General features: G+C 34.8%; 1 protein-coding gene across 3 annotated transcripts in view; it reads right to left on the reverse strand.

Moving 5' to 3' along the window:
- PLOD2 (procollagen-lysine,2-oxoglutarate 5-dioxygenase 2) overlaps nucleotides 1-16067 on the reverse strand; it is a 121315-nt gene that overhangs the window by 1788 nt on the left and 103460 nt on the right. The window contains exons 11-18 of one of the 3 annotated variants that reach the window (XR_015132561.1): nucleotides 14587-14691; nucleotides 11559-11684; nucleotides 8240-9444; nucleotides 7049-7111; nucleotides 5948-6061; nucleotides 2468-2533; nucleotides 1347-1451; nucleotides 43-189 (exon numbers count right to left, since the gene is read on the reverse strand). Coding sequence is in view for 2 of the 3 variants with exons in the window: in XM_086316737.1 (XP_086172863.1) it covers nucleotides 43-189; nucleotides 1347-1451; nucleotides 2468-2533; nucleotides 5948-6061; nucleotides 7049-7111; nucleotides 8240-8381; nucleotides 11559-11684; nucleotides 14587-14691 (868 nt within the window). In the remaining variant the exon portion in view is untranslated. The remainder of the gene's footprint in view (nucleotides 1-42; nucleotides 190-1346; nucleotides 1452-2467; nucleotides 2534-5947; nucleotides 6062-7048; nucleotides 7112-8239; nucleotides 9445-11558; nucleotides 11685-14586; nucleotides 14692-16067) is intronic. The other 2 variants (XM_086316737.1, XM_086316739.1) reach the window with 2 other exon arrangements.

The following is a 16067-nucleotide window of genomic DNA, read 5'->3' on the forward strand; positions in this document are numbered from 1 at the left end:
AAAACTGGTAGGAGTACGTAGCAGTGGTGGGAGGATAACTACCTTAGTATAATAGCCTGCAAAGACTTTCAGTGTGACTGGCGCAATAAACTCCCGGATAAAATGAAGCCATACATTCTCCAGACCAATTTGCTTCATGTGGATATCATCGGTTGGGACATTTTCATAGCCACCAGATATACGGCTATCCTGGAAAGAGCATGCATGACATCATAAAGTGTGGTCCATGGGCAATTCACACTCACTTTGTCTTGGAAATTTTTTCAACCACAAGATCATAATAGACAATAAAAATAACAGTTCAATTATGGTGTACCATCTGCTTTAATTGCAAAACTATCAAAATAACTTAGATAACACAGCTTTGCAAAAGTATCAATGATGAAACAAAGTATTACAGAGTAAGTAGACTGCTTTCATATTTAACAGATATGTGAGGTCTAATGAGGAAATAAATACAATTGATCACCAAAGCCTTTCCATGTCCCCTTAAAAATTAATTTTTTGGTTTTTGTTTTACAGGGACCCTTCAGGAAGTCTTAGCTGCTTGATGGGCATAGATCTTGTTTGTCTGCACCTTGGACTACTACCTGTCACTGAAAATAAACTTTACCTGTTAATCTCCTCACTTCTATCTTGTGGCCCCCAAATTCCTTCCATGATGGCTTTTCATTTTCCTACAACCTGCCAACTTCAAGTTCTTCCTCATACTTCAAACTTCTGCCTTGCTGATCAGCTGACTAGGTGGGTATATATTTGAGCAGAGGCATTAATATTCCAGAGTATTCCACTAAAATTCCTTGGTACTATAAAGGAGCTGGCATCTGTGGGTTCTCGGAGGAAAAGAAATACATTGAACCACCAACAGTAATGCCTCCTGCCAAGTCTTTGAATGTAAATGCAGTACTGAATTACACCAAAGGCATTCAAACAGATTCTTTCTTCCTACGCTTACACACAAAAAAATAGCTTTGGCAGTCAACCAGATAAACTTTGTTTTGGTATTTTCACTATAGCTCACTGTGAAAACACAGAGAATTAAAAAAAAAAAAAAAAAAAGGCCTTAGAGAAGAGCAATATCACACAATAGGCTTATACCCTGAAGGATTGCCCCATGTAATTGGAGATGAAATTGAGGCCCAGATAGATTAAATGTTAAAAAACAATTGGCAGAATTAGATGAAAAAATATAGTTCTCTTGACAGCCCTGGGTAGCCCCTTCATTGAGATCTAGGACCAAGAGATGTAAGACAAAAAGGACAAACTTCCTCCACTTTCTCTAAATACCTATACTCCTCCTTGCCCCACATATACATTTTAGTTCTTAATGTAAAATGACAACTTACATGATGTTTCCCACCAGACCACTGGCCATAATGCTCCATTTCTTCCACCAATTCATCACAGGCTTTTTCAGAAAATATAGGAAACCAAAAAACATCTGGACAAGGCTACGTATAAAACATGACACCACCATTAAGAGAGTAACATTTTGTGACTTTTTACAAACAAATGGCATCTCAAAAGTAATGTTCGGTATTTATCTCACTTAGATGTCTTTTTAAGAAGTTTGCCCAATAATACTGACACTACTGTTACGAACAATACATTTTTAAAAAACAATTTCTAAGACTTTTTTTTGCATTTTAACCCCTATGAAATCAAGACGTGTTCTTAGACTCACAGTTGGCTAGGCAGCCACTGTGATATAGTTGCTAATGACACAGGGAATGTACACCTGGTCAGATATTGAGTCTGTTCTCAACATGTGTCATGTATGCATCTGTATGTGTGCAAATGCATACACACATTTAGTCGGTGTTACATTTGTTAATCTGCTCTTCGAGACATCTGTTTAAATGATACATTTCGATTTGTCATTGAAATGAAATGTTATTATTGTATACAGGGCCCTATGACATACAACACCTGTGCCTCAGTAAGTCTAGCAAAGCTCTTTCAATGTGCGTCATAGTTTAATTGGCAGTATTTTTTTCCTTTGTCACAGTGAACAAGATAACAGCATCTCAGAATTAAAGGCCCTTTACATTCTCGGAAATAAGGTATTAGCAATAATTTGGAACATTAATCTAAACCAGAGTTCATTTTTGAAAGAAACCTCTTTGAGAAGTGATGTTTGGACTCCAATTTATTCAAAGATTAACTTTCATTGAAAGAGGCTTACACCAGAGACATGTTAAAAATTTATTTCTGAAATGCTTATGACATTGGGAGTATGCTAAAAAAAATAGCATGACCTTAATATTAGTGCTAATTTTCATTTTTCTACATGTTAAACTATATGACCTTCAAGGCTGTAAAATTGGTAATTAAGTCACATGAACTTTACCTAAAAGACAGTTTCTCTACTTTCACAACACCCTCTGCTAGAGAGTATTATGTTAATAATATTCACTACTAATATAACAAAAATGCTCTATATATCATAGTAATTTCCAATACAAACCTGTTCAACTATATTTTCAGTGAAAATCTTTGAGTAATCTCTGTTTATATACTTTTCCTTCCAGTCCTACGGGGGTGAAAAAAAAATCATTGCTCAGATTAAAGCAAAAACCTTTCCACGAATACTTTAAAGGAAAATATAAAGTATATGCACCTTAGAAACTGCTCAAGCAATTTATAAATGACTATGTGTACCTGGAGAACTATCAATAACCTCAGATATGCAGATGAAACCACCCTTATGGCAGAAAGTGAAGAGGAACTCAAAAGCCTCTTGACAAAGGTGAAAGTGGAGAGTGAAAAGTTGGCTTAAAGCTCAACATTCAGAAAACGAAGATCATGGCATCCGGTCCCATCACTTCATGGCAAATAGATGGGGAAACAGTGGAAACAGTGTCAGACTTTATTTTTTCTGGGCTCCAAAATCACTGCAGATGGTGACTGCAGCCATGAAATTAAAAGACCCTTACTCCTTGGAAGGAAAGTTATGACCAACCTAGATAGCATATTCAAAAGCAGAGACATTACCTTGCCAACAAAGGTCCATCTAGTCAAGGCTATGGTTTTTCCTGTGGTCATGTATGGATGTGAGAGTTGGACTGTGAAGAAGGCTGAGCGCTGAAGAATTGATGCTTTTGAAGTGTGGTGTTGGAGAAGACTCTTGAGAGTCCCTTGGACTGCAAGGAGATCCAACCAGTCTAATCTGAAGGAGATCAGCCCTGGGCTTTCTTTGGAAAGAATGATGCTAAAGCTGAAACTCCAGTACTTTAGCCACCTCATGTGAAGAGTTGACTCATTGGAAAAGACTCTGATGCTGGGAGGGATTGGGGGCAAGAGGAGAAGGGGATGACAGAGGATGAGATGGCTGGATGGCATCACTGACTCGATGGACATGAGTCTGAGTGAACTCCGGGAGTTGGTGATGGACAGGGAGGCCTGGCGTGCTGCGATTCATGGGGTCACAAAGAGTCGGACGCGACTGAGCGACTGATCTATCTACATGTAATAGACAAAATAGAAACTTTGAGAAACCAGAGTTTATGTTTTCTAAACTTTGCCTGATTTTTTTGTATGTTTAAAACATTCTGTGAAATGCAAATTTTTATTTATGCAGATTTATAACTCTATGTTAAATTCTGAGTAATCTTATAGTGTCTATATTTGTATGCTATATTCTATGGATATACACGAGTTATGTGTGCTTAGTCATGTCCGACAGTAGCCCACCAGGCTCCTCTGTCCGTGGGGATTCTCCAGGTAAGGATAATGGAGTGGGCTGCCATGTCCTCCTCTAGGACATTTATACATAGGTGTAGGCAAATACATGTTTTTAAAAGTGAAAGATAGGGAAAATAACTCTAGCAACAAACATTATTAAAAATTAGCAAATTAATCACTTGGCCTTGCTTATATACTTTTATAGTGAATTACTCTAAAATAATTTTGATTTTTTAAATATATTCAAAATGTGTATTTTCACTTTAGATTAGTATCAAAGAATGCTCAATGGGGTTACTAACATTATCATAACTTTCAGTTAACTGAAATTAAGGTTTAAGACCATGTATTGAAAAATCGATCCTCTTTATACTAACTCATGAACCTGAATCTTCTCTTAACCCAATCACTGACACACCAACCACACACTAAGATACAACAATTTTTATCAATATCAACTAAGGAATCTTTTTCCTGGGTTAAGTGTTTTACTTAAAAACCCAATATTTAAAGGGTATATCTTAAGATTCAATATCCATAATGATTGTTTCTTAAATATATTTAGACTGTTTAACAAAATTCTTAGTGTTCTCTTTGCAACGTACAAATAGTAAGCAAGTAGGGAAAAACTGAGGTAAGGACTCAAAATAATTTCAATCAAAATATGTTTCAAAAAATATTTGTCTGAAATATATCTTTTGAGGCCACATTTAAAAAGGGTCCTGATAATTAATTTGCCATTCTTAGTTTTACATTTCTCTGCTTATATGTAACTCAGATATTTTTAGATATGGAAAAACCAAAATTATCCTCAAATTCTTTAACAAAATTAATTTATACATAGTATGTCACTATAAGGATCGAATTACTCATTATCCCCTTTAATATTTTTTGGTTCTCTGATTCCAAAATATGGGGGGAAATTAAAAGTAAATAATCATACATAACATGTCAGAATCTTTAAAGATTTTTAAGTATTCTTTCTTGACATCATTATAGATTTTTCGAAGTTAAAGAAACAAGACCCTAAGATTTTACATTAAAGCATTGATATTAACTTTTTATTTTAGACTGTTTTCAAATATCATTGAACAAACTGACTTTATTAATTTTTTAGTAGTTCTGATAATGGGGTAATATTAAATACTTTGCTATGGGATATCCTTCATGAGACATACCAGTCAAGCTAATTTACCAAAACTAGAACAAAGCCATGGAAAGAAAACCAGTTCCGATTTCTGATATATTCATTGCATACTCTCCAAAGATTTTAAATCTCACACAAATATCTACACTTCAGGATATAACTTGGGACTTTTTTTTCAGGAAGCTAGTATTAGCCAAGAAATCAAATAATTGTATCTCTCAAAATACCGAGTTTTAGTGCCAAAGTAAAATAGGTAATTCCATCCTCAACATTTTAAAAAAGAGCCCCTTTTCAATTCTACTCCTGTGAAAGATGGAGATACGCTGCTAAAGTGAAACAGAAGTACTTTTAAGACACACAAAAAAGTCAAAAGATATTCTTTTTCCAGCAATAGAGTTTTAGAGACCATTAAATTTACTATTCCCCAAAGTCAGTACTTCTACAAAGTAAAAGACAATTCTCAACAGGTGGATTGAGTCTTCGTAATTTAAAACTTGACTACTAGCAAGGAAAAAAAACCATAGATTTTAGAGAGTATTTTCCCTTGAATAAATGTGTCATCTTGCCTAAAGAAAACCAATTAAGACAAAAAGGAATTAATTTCTACATGATTCAAAAATTATAGAAAAGAAATAATTTGGGACACAGTTTCCTCAACTTAAGACTTTCTCTATATGCTGATTCCACTTCGCAGTTTTCTCTAGCTATCTTTAGAGTACATTCACAGAATTTTTATTTATTTTAAAATGCATTTTCTCAAACTAAGTTCTTACATTTTCTTTCTGAAAGTCAAAATGTAATATTGTCATACATGAGCTACTCATAAACATTTTCTTCTGAAATTGAGACTGAAAATTTATTAGTGTTTTGAAATACATATAACAGAAATATTAGGAGAAATCAAAGAAACTGATAATTCCCTTATCCAAACTTAATATGTCTTTAAAAAGAAAGTCCTTAGCCAAGAAATACAATAAATTAGGCCTGTGATTACATAATTAAAAATACTTCTTTAAAGTCTCTTGCTGTATTTCTGTATTATTAACCTAATTGATTTATATCCATTTAGAGTTACAAAAAATAAGTAATAAATGAAGTTGAGCATGAAATACATACCACAGGATTTTCAAAAATCTGCCAGAGGTCATTGTTAAAATGGGAAATATTGTAATTAGCAGTTGATAATAGTCTTCCAAATTCGTGTCTATTAGAAATGTACATAAACACACCCTATATGCCAAAAAATAATAGTATTAATAATATTGGAGGAAAATATAAGAAAATAAGTTTAACCACAGGAAAAATTTTACAAGAGATATTAATTTTAAATTTTATCTCTTATTCAGGAACATGCATTTTTATTTTTCATATAAAACATGCATAATTTAAAATAAAAGTAAAATTTGATTAATTATGAATTCAGACACCACACAAAACTAATTGATAGCACTGACACTCAACTGAAAAAAAGAAGAGGAAGAAGGACTGTTTTTGTCCCTTTCTTATTGGTCCTAGATGTAGACATCAGGGAAAAAGAATTCCTGTTTGAAAGCAGAAATATTTTTGAGACATCAAAGTGCAATTAATTGTACCTCTTTTGGTTTCTTTTCCTTTCAAAGAAGATATCACATTTTTAAACAAAAATTCAAATGTCAATATTTTATCAGTCTATTTCATACTTTTATGTTCTGATGTTTAAAGACTGAACACAGAAATTACTCCTGCATTAAGAGGCAACTAAAGAAAATCAGTTTCTCGTCCTTGTCCCAAACCTAATAAATATGGCAAACACCATTAAGGTAGGGTTGTTTCTTTTTGTACCTGTTTTAATGGTAAAAGAGTTAGTTATTAATAAAAAGAAAATTAATGAAGAGTAATCAAATCTCATTTTAATCAGGATGTACTTTATACATACTCCTACCTCTTCTCTCCTTAAAAAAAACACTGGAGAAACTAGTGAAAGTGATTTGTATTTAACTTTTCCATCTGTCACCCATAAAATGCAAATCAGTCCGAAGAACAAAGAGTTGAATATCACACATGCCTACCCCCAACACACAAAACACACACTCACATATACAAATTCAGAACCAGTGAATACCAACAGTTACACCAAGCTAAATGAAAAGAAGACTCTTAAAGAAACTTTACTTTTAGGCAATATACAGTATCTAGTATTTTAAGTAAATAAAAAATAAAAGTAAATAAAAATAACACCTTTGGGGGGCTGAGCATTTGGAATGTTTCCGGAGTAGGGGAGTCTTTTTCCCTTTGTAAAGTCTAAAATGAAGAGAAGGATTGGGTAAGTTGACCTGCACATCCACTCTCTCAGATATTCTTAGGTAAATAAAAATAGCAGCCCTTGAGAAAAAGCTGACATTCTGAAATGTCCTTCACAGACAACATGCAGAACAAGCAAAGCTTACAGTGCACATAAAGAAACAACTCCAGCCCTTTTTTTGTTTTTCTGTTGGTCAAACATAAATCCAAGCTCATTCCTTAGTAACAGAGTTTTCATTAGACAAAGGAAAAAAAAAAAATGTGTAAGAGAGGCCATTCCAGGGTGCGCTGTTGAGTCAAATTAGCCAAACATGAGCACACATTACAATCACAAGTACTGAGTACATTCAATGTAACAATGGACAAAAGTTTGTAGGAAAAACAAACATATTCAAGTAATACATGCCTTATTAAACTAGAAAAAAGTACTTGCCAACTTTCCTGATTTTACCATAAACACATTTGCTTATACAAATTTGAATAACCCAATTATTTCTAAAACATAAAACCATTTAAGTATGTTTTAAGACACACTTATATATTTTGAAAAACAATTTTCTACAATCACTTCAAGTTTTATAATGAAAATATATTATAGATTAGCAATTATCATTAATTTTTCACATAAACAGACTACATATTTTAATCCTTCTCCCAGTGTAGTGGTAAGGAACCTATTTTTTCAAAGTATGGGATTAATAATGACAGAGAAATATTGGATACTGACTTTAGGACAAGAATGTGTTTTTCTTAAATATGTAAATCATCATTTCACCCAGGCTTCATCTATTAAATTTAATTAGGTCAGATTTTTAAGTATAGAATTTCAAGTTAAAGACAAATTCTTAAAAATGCAAAGTTGATTTGTAACCAATCTATGCTTATAATTGAATATCTTATTGTTGCCTGTGAGTTAGCCTAAGCCTAACTTTTTTCCAGTTGTTTCTGCAGGTGTTGCACAGGCAAATTATTCTCCATAATCGCTCCCAATATTTCAATACAGAACCAAAAAAATTGGCTAGTACTTACAAATTAGAAAGAAAAGGGCATCAAAACAAATGACACATCAACTGGTAAAGCAAGCCATCTTATAGAGACATTCAAGCAAGCCATCATCATATTCCCTACCATTTCTCTAGCATTTCGGCAAAGAGCCATATCAGGATCCAGTTTATCACGAACAAAATAGTTCCTTTCAATCATCTCTGATCGGAGGGTCTTTCCTTTAATTAAGTACACGTTAGCCATGTATGGGACATTCCATATCCCTCTGAAAGTAAAGATAAGACATTCCAAAATACAACAAATACAAAATATTTAAAGTTTTACTTTTATGGTTTTAAAATAAATGTCTTATATGTTTAAAATTTTGCATATATAAACTATGGAGTCAAGTTATACACAAACACATCTCATGATATCTAACATATGTACACACACATATACATGAGATTATTTGGTAAACACTACATGCGTGAGTGAGTGAAAGTTGCTCAGTCGTGTCCAACTCTTTGTGACCCCATGGACAGTATGGTCCATGAAATTCTCCAGGCCAGAATACTGTAGTGGGTAGCCTTTCCCTTCTCCAGGGGATCCTTCCAACTCAGGGATCAAGCCCAGGCCTCCTGCATTGCAGGCAGATTCTTTACCAGCTGAGCCACAAGGAAAGTCCAAGAATACTGGAGTGGATAACCTATCCCTTCTCCAGAGGATTTTTCCCCACCCAGATTATAAGCTGCATCAGTATCTCCCTATAAACTTCATTTTAAAGTTGACATGTTTGGCATTTTAGCTGTCATTCTCACTTTGTTGATCAGTTAGAGTACAATATCCTGATGGGCATTTATGATTAAGCACTTCAATAGCAAAAACATCACATCCAGCTCACACTGGCTTCCCAGAGCACTGAGTTTCCCTTCCCAAGTCTACACTCAGTGACCACATTGGACGCTTGAAATCAGCCACAGTAGATGTATTCAGAAGACAAAGATGGGCAAAACTACAAACCAGGGCATCTTCCAAACCCAAGAATCAGTTATTAGATATTTACCAGTGCACCACTGAACACAGCCTAAAATTCTCTTAAAATTCAGTCTTTTGAAAGTCATTAGAAAGAAAAGAAAGAAGAAAGTGAAGTCACTCAGTAGTGTCCAACTCTTTGCGACCCCGTGGACTGTAGCCTACCAGGCTCTCTCCATGGGATTCTCCAGGCAGGAAAACTGGAGTGGGTTGCCATTTCCTTCTCCAGGGGATCTTCTCAACCCAGGGATCGAACCCGGGTCTCCCGCATTGCAGGCAGACGCTTTAACCTGTCATTAAGCTACCTCAATTGTCTGTAGAAAAAGGAAGATATAAACATAGCTTGAAGTATACAAGTGATGGAAGACACTGTTTATTTCATCCTTCTTTCTTTCCCACACTTGTCTGCTTACTCTGCACATGACTCATTTCCTAAAAACAACAAAACAGAGGTTTCACCTAACGGTTATGTTTTGCTTTCACAGAACAGAAAGGGAAGATCCTGACCAAGGAAACGTAGTCAGAGATTGAAAGCAATATATATACTATCATTTTGTCTTACTAGACGAGCTTCAAAGGAAATGCTCAATCAAAAATACATAGTGTGCCCACTGAATTCAGAAATTAATCACTGGTATGGTAAAGAGTACACTTTCATACACACACACACACACACACGTTGTAAGATGTCATTCTTTTATGCATCTCTTATACATAAGGTACATTTTTCTATTAACTAAATCAAAAGCCTCTACTTTATTCTGTCTCTTTAGACAACAATGACAGGAAGTTGAACTAAAACAGCTTAAATGAAATATGTGTTCTCTATTTCCACTTCTGTGAAGCCTTATTTCTGCCACACCCACAGACAACATCAGGCATATGGTCTATACAAATCATCACAGAAACTATTAAAGTACTTTGAAACAACAGAATATGATTGTAATAGTATTTTCTCAGCTATCATGCTTCTTAACTGCAGCTAACAAAAGACTTTATCACATTTATATCATTCAAATTAACTATTACTGTTCTCATGCCTATTATAATTTTCACAAGCAAAACATCTCTTCACAACTCAACTGTTCAGCAAAAACTGTATGGTGTTTTTCCAAACGCTGCTGCTGATGCTAAGTCGCTTCTGTCGTGTCCGACTCTGTGCGACCCCATAGACGGCAGCCCACCAGGCTTCCCTGTCCCTGGGATTCTCCAGGCAAGAACACTGGAGTGGGTTGCCATTTCCTTCTCCAATGCATGAAAGTGAAAAGTGAAAGTGAAGTCGCTCAGTCATGTCCGACTCTTCGCGACCCCATGGACTGCAGCCTACCAGGCTCCTCCATCCATGGATTTTCCAGGCAAGAGTACTGGAGTGGGGTGCCATTGCCTTCTCCATTTCTAAATGTTACTGCTGCTACTGCTAAGTCGCTTCTGTCGTGTCCGACTCTGTGCGACCCCATGGATGTCGGCCCACCAGGCTCCCCTGTCCCTGGGATTCTCCAGGCAAGAACACTGGAGTGGGTTGCCATTTCCTTCTCCAATGCATGAAAGTGAAAAGTGAAAGTGAAGTCGCTCAGTCGTGTCCGACTCTTCGCGACCCCATGGACTGCAGCCTACCAGGCTCCTCCATCCATGGGATTTTCCAGGCAAGAGTACTGGAGTAGGGTGCTGTGGCCTTCTCCATTCTAAACGTTAACCCTCTTTAATTGAGCTGATGTATCTGAGAAATTAGGCAAAGAACTTAATATCTCAGTCAGTCTGGTTCAAGTCAGCTGTTTGAAAAAAAGGATGACATTCTTCTTTATTTTAACCTTAGCAAAAAGCTAATTCAAATGTGATCATCCTTAAGTTTAAAAAATATCAACTTCTGTGTCTGAAATAAGTATAAATAATGCACACACTTGTTAGCAAGTATACTCTTTTCAAACTCTAGAAAATAGAAATCATACGGAGAAGAAACTTCTCTTTAAAGCAGAATACCAGCTATATCACACAGAAAATTCTTCAAAATGAAACGATGGAAGGTTTAGTTGTTGGTGTTTTTGTTGACTCATTTATAAATTTTATAAGCTATCAAACAACGTTAATCCTGGCCACTAAATAAATTAGCCAAATGAAATTCCCTTTACAAACTTTAAAGAATATTCCTCTTCTAACAACCAAAAGATGACTACCCATGGTAATCATACACTATCTTTTAGTATTAACCACAACTGAGAGTGTGTGCCTTTGAAGATTTACGACATTAAGAACAATTTTTAAAATATAGTTTTATACTGGTATTTGCAGGATCACAAGTGGTATCCAGGGTCTTTAAATTTCCATTTAACATAAAGGAAAGAGATTAAAAAATGTTTGAAAACTCAATATAATAAGACCATATCTTTACATAGAGATATTTCACATGAAAAGATCAAATTAAGTAACTTACACTCTATTCCCTTGAACAATATCCACATAATCTTCAGATCGAGCATAGTATCCATCAGGACTCAAGGCCCCCCAGAAGTTGGACCACAGTTTTCCATGACGAGTTACAAGAGGAGCAATGATCTTCCTGAGGAGAGAGAAACAAATTCAGATAATTATCCATTTTTTAACTTCCACAAAATTATGTGTTTGGGGCTTAACATGACACAGAAAACAATAAACTTTATTTAACACATACACAGTCCAAAAAACTAAAATAAAATAGAGAGGAATTTCCTCCCTTCACTTTTCCTTAAACAAGTATATTGCTGATTTTCAATCATGCTTGGTAAAAAGACCAATAAAAAAGAAAAAGTAATTGAAAACGGAATGAAAGTATAAAAAATTTTAAAAGGACAATACTTACATCCAATAAAAGTGTAACTACCTTAATCGTTTATTTTAAATATTTCCAAAATTATATTCAATGAAATCAAATATTTCCATTGTTATTAGGCAGACATAACAGTCCCGAGTGCATTAAGGTAGCTCATAAATATTTCTGAATAAAAAAATTTATGAAGATGGGCTGAGATATTTGTAAATAGGCCAGTTTTCCTAAAGTTAAGTCCTGAATTACTTTAAAGTATGTTGCAATTTTTTTTTTAAACTTTTATAATGGGTCGTGCTAGCCCTGGCAACACTGAACATTTTTCTGGTTTTTTACTATTTTAGAAAATAAAATAGAATAGCACTGTCTCACTATTTACCAGGAAAGGAGTCCCTTTGAGACAAGTATGTGTTACAAATTCAAAACATGTCAGATTTCTTCTTAAGGAAATCTAATTTATAATGCATCAACATTTTTCAAATGAAGTAACACATTTTGAAATTCCACTAGAATTAACTTTAAAATGAACTAAATTGTAGTAGGGTGACACAATTTTGAAGAAAATCTCACACAACTCCTCCAAGAGGAAGGTAATAGACCAACTATCTCCACAAAAAAACCATTTCACGACACTCCAGTCTTGTGAAGACCAGGTGTGCCATTTCTTTATCTATGGAAAAGTAACACATAGCCTACAAATACACTTCATTAAAAGTTTGTAGTTTATTTTTCCTGGTTCCTATTAGAATAAAATGCTAACCAGATACATCTATAATCTGCTTTGTTAGAATACCCACAACATTGGAAACAAAAACGTAAATTAGAATCTACATATTACGTTAATTTAAGGAATGATAGTTCAAGATAACTAACAAGACCAAACACTTAATAGAAAGAAATCTTAATTATAATCTTAGCTGCCTGAAAGAGCTGGGCAAAGAGACAATGAAAGTGAAAATCCTTCTGCTGTGTGCCTCAATGTTTTTGAGTATGGAATTCTAAGATTAATATTGAGCAGCCTTAGATTTTGAATAACCGAATTCTCAAATTGACAAATTATACACAGGATGGGTTAATAGAGGACAGTAGACATCTTACATGTTTTAATCATCAAATTCAAAACAGCAATTTTAATATTTCATTGCTAACCATTCTATTTGTTAAGAGAAATAATTATGTTAATATTTGTGAACATACATAGATTAATACCTGGCACTTAATAAGCACTCATTAAAGGTGGGGGAAGGCAATGGCACCCCACTCCAGGACTCTTGCCTGGAAAATCCCATGGACGGAGGAGCCTGGTAGGCTGCAGTCCATGGGGTCGCGAAGAGTCAGACATGACTGAGCAACTTCACTTTCACTTTTCACTTTCATGCATTGGAGGAGGAAATGGCAACCCACTGCAGTGTTCTTGCCTGGACAATCCCAGGGACAGCGGGGCTTGGTAGGCTGCCATCTATGGGGTCGCACAGAGTCGGACACGACTGAAGCGACTTGGCAGACTTGGCAGAAAGGTGGGTTATTAGTAGAAATATTAATACTAGTAATACTATTACTGGGCTTTCCTGGTGATTCAGATGGTAAAGAATCCATCTGCAATGCAGGAGACCCAGTTCGATTCTGGTAAGGAAGATTCTTTGGAGAAGAGAATAGCTACCCACTCCAGTATTCTTAGTTGGAGAATCCCATAGACAGAGGAGCTTGGCAGGCTATATATAGTCCATGGGGCTGTGAAGAATCAGACATGACTGAGCGACTAACACCTTCACTTTTTTCACTTTCAATACTAGTGTTAGCAGTAATAAATAAAATAAAGATTAAATCACTATGAGCTGGTATGTTGCTGCTGCTGCTGCTGCTAAGTCGCTTCAGTCGTGTCTGACTCTGTGCAACCCCATAGATGGCAGCCTACCAGGCTCCCCCATCCCTGGGATTCTCCAGGCAAGAACAATGGAGTGGGTTGCCACTTCCTCCTCCAATGCATAAAAGTGAAAAGTGAGAGTGAAGTCTTTCAGTCATGTCCGACTCTTAGCGACCCCCCTGCACTGCAGCCCATCAGGCTCCTTTGTCCATGGGATTTTCCAGGCAAGAGTACTGGAGTGGGGTGTCATTGCCTTCTCTGATAAGCTGGTATAGATGGTGCCATTTTCTCACTTCAGTTTGGCTAAATAAAAACAGGTACTGCCTAATGATAATTAGCTCAGCACTAAATAAAATCACAGATCAGTCTGTGGAGTAATGTGCACCTCTGAAATTTCTTTCAAATTCTAAGAACTTCCAACTCTGCTTGTAATAACTTTTTAGGTCAGAAGTTTTATGAAATTCTACTTTAAAAATATCTTTAGAAAATAAAGCAATTCCAAGTGTTACAGATAGATCACAATTTCATCTAGTTTTAAAAAAATAGGACAAATATAATTAATAAACATTACATTTGTGATTGTAATATACTGAATACATCTAAATTTTCATTGGGTTATTTTCTATTTGACTTCTCTAAAAAATACAAATTCTTAGAATTGAAAGTTGTAGAAAATAATCTCTTGTGAGTTTCCTCAATTTGCTAAACACAGCTAAGTAATTACAGCATGTCCACATAAATGCAGAAAATAATTATAATTTTAAAAATAAATTGACATTGAATCATATATAGTACCTGTTTTGTTCAATCAAAATTTTCAAAGTCCTTGGATTTGTCAAAACAACATCTGCATCCACACTAAAGTAATATTCACAGTTTTTATCCTGACGGCAAAAATCCCTGTTGTTGAAAAAGAAATAAAATAGGCATTAAATAAACCAAATATTTGAAAATATTGGTTGAAACTGTTAACATAAATCTCATGTAAAATACGGTTTTTCTAAAATACTTTTCTAATCAAAATAGTAAGACAGGATCCAAAAGGGTAAATATTACTTTAAATTTCAAAATGGTCAGTTGATCAACACAGATGTTCATGGATAGAGCAACACTAAAACTTTTAGGGCAAGTGAAATATATTTTCAAGCCATGAAATACTTTAAACCATAAAGCATCAGGTCAAATGGGCAATTTATAGTTCAGCATTTAGTCCTCTCTAAAAGGGAAACATACTTTATATTAATGTTTTTGTCAACAGAATTTTTTCACAAATCAAAATATTTTCTACACACACACACACATACTCACAGAGCAAAATTCTGTATATCTACAATTTAGTTTAAGTGAAATCTTGGAGGTACAGGAGTATAACTCTTAAGGTATTAATACTTTTTAAACTTGATTTACATGGAATTCTTTCCAAAATAATCACTGCCCTGCTTCTTATATGGGACATGGATTATGATGTATGCTGTTCCTGGTACAGTCTGGAGCACTATCATCAGGAACACAAAGGAATGAACTACTTGTGATACATGACATGCTTCCAAGTACTGTGGTTTCTGCATCTGGGGTTCTTTCTGAGCTCTCCTCTGTCACTGCTTATCCAAGTTATCATTTTCTGCTATTGACAGTATTTATCTCCATAACACATTTGTTTCTAAGCAACTGTCAAACAGGATACCAGATAGAAAGATTGTTAAAATTGTTCAAAAAAAACATTAGAGGAAATGATTTTAAAATACTCTATGTATGGTGACAGATGGTAACTAGACATTGTGGTGATTATTTCACAACATATACAAATATTAAAGCATTATGTTGCACACCTGAGACAAATATTATATGTGAATTATACTCAATATAAAATAATAAACTAAAATAATTTTTTTAAAAGCATTCCAGATTATCTTGGATAAAAATCAAAACATTTATACTATATGATTTCAAGATGAATATAAATTCTTGGTAATAAAGTGTGGCATTCATCTTAGAGCAACAAGACAGAACAGAGAGTTCCCAATCATGCATAAATACTCAGTCACCTAATTTAGGACCAAGGCCAAGTCAATTAAGTAGGAAAAGAAAAACCTTAAATTGAAAAGGAGTGGGTCTCTTTAACAACCTAGTGGGGTGGGATGGGGAGAGAGATGGGAGGAAGGTTCACAGGGAGGGCACTTATGTAAATCTATGGCTGATTCATGTTGATATTTGGCAGAAAACAATAAAATTTTGTAAAGCAACTATCCTTCAATTAAAAAATAAATAATTTTAAA

The sequence above is a fragment of the Bos grunniens genome, chromosome 1, assembly GCF_055505025.1.
Source record: "Bos grunniens cultivar Pamir isolate PY7600 chromosome 1, Bosgru_T2T1.0, whole genome shotgun sequence".
Lineage (NCBI taxonomy): Eukaryota > Metazoa > Chordata > Mammalia > Artiodactyla > Bovidae > Bos > Bos grunniens.